The 6,521-nt window shown below is 47.1% G+C and overlaps 1 protein-coding gene and 1 long non-coding RNA gene across 9 annotated transcripts in view; one reads left to right on the top strand and one right to left on the bottom strand.

The window, feature by feature from the left end:
* Window positions 1-427: 427 nt before the first annotated feature.
* Window positions 428-6,521, bottom strand: part of Hr38 (Hormone receptor-like in 38) — a 40,235-nt gene continuing 34,141 nt past the window's right edge. For all 8 annotated transcript variants that reach the window (XM_037427196.2, XM_037427199.2, XM_075876854.1 and 5 more), the window contains 5 exons: window positions 5,716-5,845; window positions 4,981-5,141; window positions 4,396-4,595; window positions 3,608-3,786; window positions 428-3,055 (listed from right to left, as the gene is read on the bottom strand). In XM_037427196.2, the coding sequence (XP_037283093.1) occupies window positions 2,799-3,055; window positions 3,608-3,786; window positions 4,396-4,595; window positions 4,981-5,141; window positions 5,716-5,845 (927 nt within the window). In that variant the 3' untranslated portion in view covers window positions 428-2,798. The remainder of the gene's footprint in view (window positions 3,056-3,607; window positions 3,787-4,395; window positions 4,596-4,980; window positions 5,142-5,715; window positions 5,846-6,521) is intronic.
* On the top strand, window positions 3,669-4,541 carry LOC142775453 (uncharacterized). The gene is made up of 2 exons (XR_012886773.1): window positions 3,669-3,795; window positions 4,333-4,541. It is a non-coding gene; the product is annotated as an uncharacterized LOC142775453 (long non-coding RNA).

Raw genomic sequence — 6,521 nt, 5'->3', positions numbered from 1 at the left:
TTGCCTTGGTGTTAGAAAAAATTCTTGGAAATATTTCGGAGCGCACACAGTGAACGAAAAAAAAAAGAAATACGGAAGGCAAGAAGACAAACTCTCGTATCGTCGTTTTCTCGTCCACTGTGTGCGCGCTGAAATTTTTTCAAGAATGTCATCAAACCAACTCGCCCAACTTTCCATACTACCACAAAAGAAATGGCTAAGAATGCAGAAAGAGAAGATAACACGATTCATGTGGCTGGCATTTCCTGAATCGTGTCAAACATCGTTCCCCGTTCTCGTTGCAATGGCGAATTCTCCTGCTGTCTCTGTAAGCTTCAAAATAGCCCACCGATTGTCATTTCGAGGCGCAGACCTCGCTCAAGGAAGCGTGAAAAGCCCCGTCTCTTCACTTACATGCAGAGACGAAGAAGTAGAGACACATCAACGATCACAACAGCAACAAATTCTGTATTTCACTGACGTCTTTCAAGAAAAACAACAACAATAACATAAAAAGGGCGATTGAAAGCACAAAGAGAACCGTGAACCGTGATACAAACAGTATTTCCGCGATACAGACCGCGATCCAGACAGCAATACAGACAATACTGGGCTGGTCAGCACAGTATTTCTGGTATGTTGATGGAAACGAGTACTCTGGCAGAAGCCCTCCCTAACAAACGGCAACAGAACGGACAACGACTCGAACGTACGGTGGTGGCGGCGACGGCGGAACCGCACGTCACGCAGGTTTGGTCAGGTGTTGGGGGTCTCCGCTGCTGTCCCGAGAGCCTCACCAACGCGAACACCACTGACAACGGACCTCCAGTCCGCAATGCCAGCTCAGCTGCACGCCATATGCGAGCCACTTTCTCCGCGGGCCGAATGTCACTAGCCCTCATCCCATGTTTTTCACCCTGGGGCCCTTGGAGTATTGTGTTGGCAGTGTGCCTAACTGAGCCCAGTCGGTGCGACTGCCGTGAGCGAGCGACTCCCAGAGGCGAGGCGGTGTATACGCTGCTAGCGGGCTCGCAGGACCGCACCAGCAAGGAGGTGCACGGACAGGAAAGGGGGTTGCTGATACCGTTACCACGGTACCGTTGCCATTCGTTTTCAGACATCGAGTGCGCGTGCCCCGATACGACAGGCGGACTTGGTGTCGGTAAAGATAAGCAACGGCGGGGGCTAGGCGTATACGTACGGCCGCTGAGCGCGACGCGCGTGCAGCCGCCTCGGTGCTTTGAAAGGCGAGCACCGGGAAGCGCGCGCGCGAACCACGCCGGACCTGTCTTGGGTACTCGCCTCGGGAATTCCGCGCGCAGCTCCTTTTTGTACTATCGACATATATTGGTTCCCTAGACACCGAAACAGCCGCACTCTTCAACAACAATCTAAGTGAAAAATGTCGACAGACAAAAATAAAATTGTCTAAAAACTAGAGCAACCTTGACTTTAACATCGCCTGTGATAAAAGCACGTGTCTGTCTGGTAGTTCTGATATATGTATCGTATGTACACGCGTCGGTATATTATTTATGTGTATATGCATATATGAATATATCTCTAAAGCTTAACGAAACTAAGCTACACGAGTAAATAAGCTGACATCGTGAGAGCCGATTGGAGGTTTGCGACGAGGCAGCATGAAAGAAATCAAAATAAAGGGTGTACACAGTAAGCAAACTGCTTGTGGAATGTTTCGATACTCTCCGGGCGCCGTCCACGAGAGCGAAGTAACTAAGTTGGTCTAGCCACGAAGTAGCGGGGAATGTTGCTGGAAAGGCAGTGAGGGGTCTCGTGTGTGTATCGTGTCGCCGTGTCTGTTGTACAGAAAAATACGAAAGGCAGGCTCTTCTCTTTGTACATGACTTGTCAAGAGCGAGTACCCATCCCTCTCTTTCTGCCTTTTTCTTCCTTTCCGGCGGGTCTGCGAGACCAGTTACCAACAAGTGCTCACCGATATTTTTAATGGGCAGGACGTCACAAGATGAAAAACAAAGCGAATGCAGCACATCGAGCAAATCAGGGTAGAGTACACGGAATGCGGGTCATCCGCTACCGTGTAATGGGCGACACACATAACATTTGACTAGATCAACAGTGAAATAGACTCGAGAAACATTTTGCCAACACGTGCGCTTTGGGGACCAGTATATCATGTAGGGCGTGTATATAATGTATATGGATATATATTTGAAAAAGAAAAGGCGTTCAACGTGCACAGAATCTCGGAATACGTTGACTCGCGATGCAAACGAAACAGCTGGCTGACTAGAATGGGCTCTGCCGGAGGGACTAAACGGCAGCGCGGCAGGAGGCCGCTCTAGCGGAGCACTGGGGACTCGTATAAGTACGGAGGGCCCGAAGGGGCCTCTCTTCGTTGGGTAGCGCGGGGTGTACGCAAATAAATAGCGCATGAGAGGTAATAGTGAGCCACATACAAAGGGGGACACACAAGTCCTAAAAATGTTCACGGGTGTGATGCAAACAAATGCCATACCATGGTGAGAGTGTGCGAGTGACAGGACTATGGCGTGCGGCTTACGCTTGCAGAACGCGACGGCGCTCGAACTCGCCAGACCCGGGTGCAGGACACAAACACACAAACAAAGCGCCAAAATGGCACTCAAGTGAGGAGGGTAGGGTCACAAAGAAACTCATTGACATGACACACGAGAACACGGACGACGCGACTGCTATCACAATCATTATTGTGAGACGGCCCCGGCCGGGTACCGAAGGCAGATAGACCACAACCACGTGGGACAAAACAGGAGGGGATGATCCGATGTGCGGGGGGAGGGCAAATGTTCGGGCCTTCAGAACGGCAGGCTGGAGACAAACATGTTCTCGATGACCGTCGGCGCAGGCACAAGGTCTTCGAGTTTCAAGTAGAAGATGCGCTGCAGGCCCTGGACGCTCAGGCTGCGCAAGTCCGGCAGCTTGGCCAGCAGCCGCGAGAAGTAGTGTGGCTTCTTCTGGGCCTCGCTGTTGTACGTCACGTGGTCCCTCAGTGACCCGATGATTTTCATCTGGAGCCGCTCCACCTTGGCGCCGTCCTTGAGGCCATGTCGCTCTGCGGCGTGGGAACGAATCTCGTGAGCGCACTGTCGGGAATACGGCGCACAGTCGTGTAACAGCCTTGCCTACTTGCCTTGACAACACCCTTTATAACACTTACGCCCACCTGTGATAGTTAAACCCGCAACGACGGAAACAGCTGAAATTCCACTTTACGTCGCGCTCGAACGAAAATCGGTTACCCGTGATATGTACACAGTGGTTAAACAGAGAGTCCCTCTCTAAAGTTCCCTCATAGTCGATCATCGTCCACACGTCCATATATACATGTCACATGAGACGATTTGCACTTGGGGAAAATCAATCGGCAAGGGATAAACGAGCAGTGGTGAACATTGGCGGCAGTTCTGATTCGGAACCTTTAAGGACTGCACCATGTGCCTTAACAAATGTCGCAATAGTTAAGCATAATCCACTCTCCCCTTCCTGAAGTATGGTTAGACTCCCTCAGCATTCGGCACACCGGAGAAGCTTGGCCTCAACATTAGCACTTGCAATAGCTAACTTTGCTATAGTTGAAGTGCGGGCTGAAACGGCTTAAACTCACCGGTCACGAGCGTCAGCGCTGCCAGGCAAGCGAACGCTGAGATGTCTATCTGCATGGCGTGCAGGCTTCTCGAGAACTCGAAGATGGCAGCCAGCCATTCCCCGAAGATCCTTTCGCACTGAGTTCGGTGGAGGACGACGCCGTTACAGAAGGTGAACTCGTCGTCTTCCTGCCGGATCCTGCACAAGGTGAAAAAGAACCACGGAATATTAGCATATGTGTTAAAGATCCCCACCAAAAAAAAAGCTGTCGTTTTTGTTTTGTTTTAAAGATCATATTTGTTTTAACAGATTTCAGAAAAGCAAAGATGCCATGTTTTTGTAATATCGTTTACCATAGCTATAGCAGCGCGATGCTTATATGTCAAAATACTGAATAGCTGTGGTAAAAAAAGAGAAAAAAAAAAGGCCGTCCATCAATATCTGGCAAGTTACTTGTAAAGTTGCCTTTCTTCCTAATACTATGTGAAATGCCTTGGGACATATTTAGGTTTCTAACGACTTTGCCGTTTGTAAGTTTATCACTTCCCTTGTCATATAAAGCAGTAACGGGCAGTTCGATTTGGGTTTTTCACATCCAGCTGTTTTATGAAACTGCTAGCTTCAGATGTGACAGTGAACGTCCACCTGTAATACTTATGCTATATGAAGAAGTTCCTCCATTTTAATTGATGAAAAAAACAACAACAACGAAGGTGAGCATATCGTTTCCGTGGTTTCTTGCAGCAAAGGTCTTGTATGCGCTGCTGAACTAAGACTGCCGCTACATGCATCGTGTGGCATGCTTACCTGTATGCCAGTCGAAGCGCAAACAGCTCGAGACTAGCTGACTGGAACAGAAGCTCCTGGTCGCTTTTCTCCAATTCATTGAATCCCGGAATCTTCTCGGAGAACGTCTTGATGACGTCAACGGACGAAGTCAACAAGTTGTAGAACTGCTGAACTTCGGCTGCGGTCCTGCGGCTTTCATCGATCGGCATCTCCTGGCACTGTAAGTTAAACACACACGCACACAGAGACCTCAGAGGCAGGAAATGGGTACGTACAAGGATTTAAAGCACAGGCAATTTTGGGTATGAGAAAAATATCACAGACACTATGAAAATTGAAAGACATGTGTATCTTTACCTTTTGTTAAGACGCGTGGACTTTTAAGTTTGGGCCATAGTCCAAATTTAAATATTGTCTGAAGGCACAACGTAAACACGAAATCCTTTTGCGAATCCACTGGTCGCTGAGCTAATGTGACAGTTTGGCTGCTTTTAGCTAAAGTTAAGTGGTCTTGACCTTTGGGATAGTTGGGGATGGTACCCGCATTTTAAAATGGGCGGGTACCCTTGTAGCGGCTGAAAGCAGTAGTGAAGGTAGACTTACCAGCGAGTAATCTCTGTTGGCGAGATCTGGAGAGGTGTCCACATGTGCCCTGACAAGTGCCGTTATGAGGCTGACCGGCGGCGACGGCGGAGACTCCTGGGGACTCTTGGGCTTCGAAGGCAATCTGCCTCGCCGTCCCTTAAGGCTGTCCGTCCGCACAACTGAAAAAAAAATAAAGTTGTCATATCATGACATTGTATCGCGATTACAACCTTCCAACGTATACAGTATATACAACATTCTATTCTCCCTATTTCTCAAAAATCCAATGGGAACAATAATTTTCATACCATCACCATATACACCGCGCGGCCATAATTATGCACACTCTTCAATCTGGCCCTTCCCCGTTTTTTAAAGAATCTGCGTAATAAAAACAAAAAACACAAAACAATCGCAAGGTTTTTCTTGTCAAGTAAACACAACTCTGACTTGAATTCTGTGCAGCCGCGAAAGAAAACCAATCTGATTTACTCACTGCAATGTTCCCACGATACACCAACTTAGAAAATCGTCTAAAGTTATTTGAAAAAGAAAATCGAAATCAATGAAAAAAAACGCAGGCACGAGTGAACAGAAACAACTGTTTGACAAAAGTGTGAAGTGAAATTGTAAACTGGTAACGTTGCTGTGGGCGAGGATATAATTGATAATTTCAGAAGTTGCTGTTGTGGTTCAACAAAAGAAATTACGGCTTACTTAACGAAGTGGAAACTAAGAAAAAGTATCACTTACCTTCTTTGACCATTCCAACTGCGAGACATTTCTGGAACCTGCAGAACTGGCAACGGTTCCTTCTCCTCTTGTCGACTGGACAGTCTCTATTAGCAAGGCACACGTATTTGGCTCCTTTCTGAACTGTCCTCTGCGCAAAGAAGAAAAATGAAAAATTGAAGGACGAAATTTTAAAGTGAAGGTATGGGCGCAGACAACAAGACGAAATCGAAAGTCCTGAGGCACGTGCAGTGCTTCGACGTGTAGTATTATTGTAATTCGGAAGTTATGCTAACCTACTGGCTAAAACTTTTTCGGGGGCTAGTTGGTACATGCTTAATGAAACAAAAAAAAAAGACGCATACCATCAAGAAAAAAAATGGGACAGATAGAACAGAGTTCTTAGAATAAAGTTAGTTACGAGTTACTCCACTTCTGTTCTGTTCCAATTTTTCATCCTTGATGGTATACGCGTCTTTTCGTATTCCAGTACCGGCCAATAATTCAGATATTACAAGCCACCGCCGTTCATTGAGTATCTATTCCTAATCAGATGGTTAATTCTTCGAAATATGTTTATTATCGCTATCAATTTTAGTTATCATGCTTCTTACATCATTCGGCGTTTCAAGAGGTCCCGAAAATGGAGTCAAGCATTGTAAAAGCTGTTGTCCTCTGTGATAAAAGAGCCATTGACACAATCCTTTTTCTTCGTAGAGGGCCCATGCATTTGGCCTCTTCAGACCACCATGATGACGAAGCAGCTCCTTTCTTCAAAGGAGTTACACCTATAGAGTATACTGTACGGAAGATTGCTGTCGACGTGT

Source organism: Rhipicephalus microplus, chromosome X (assembly GCF_043290135.1).
Source record: "Rhipicephalus microplus isolate Deutch F79 chromosome X, USDA_Rmic, whole genome shotgun sequence".
Taxonomy (NCBI): domain Eukaryota; kingdom Metazoa; phylum Arthropoda; class Arachnida; order Ixodida; family Ixodidae; genus Rhipicephalus; species Rhipicephalus microplus.
This window is presented reverse-complemented; position numbering and strand designations above follow the sequence as displayed.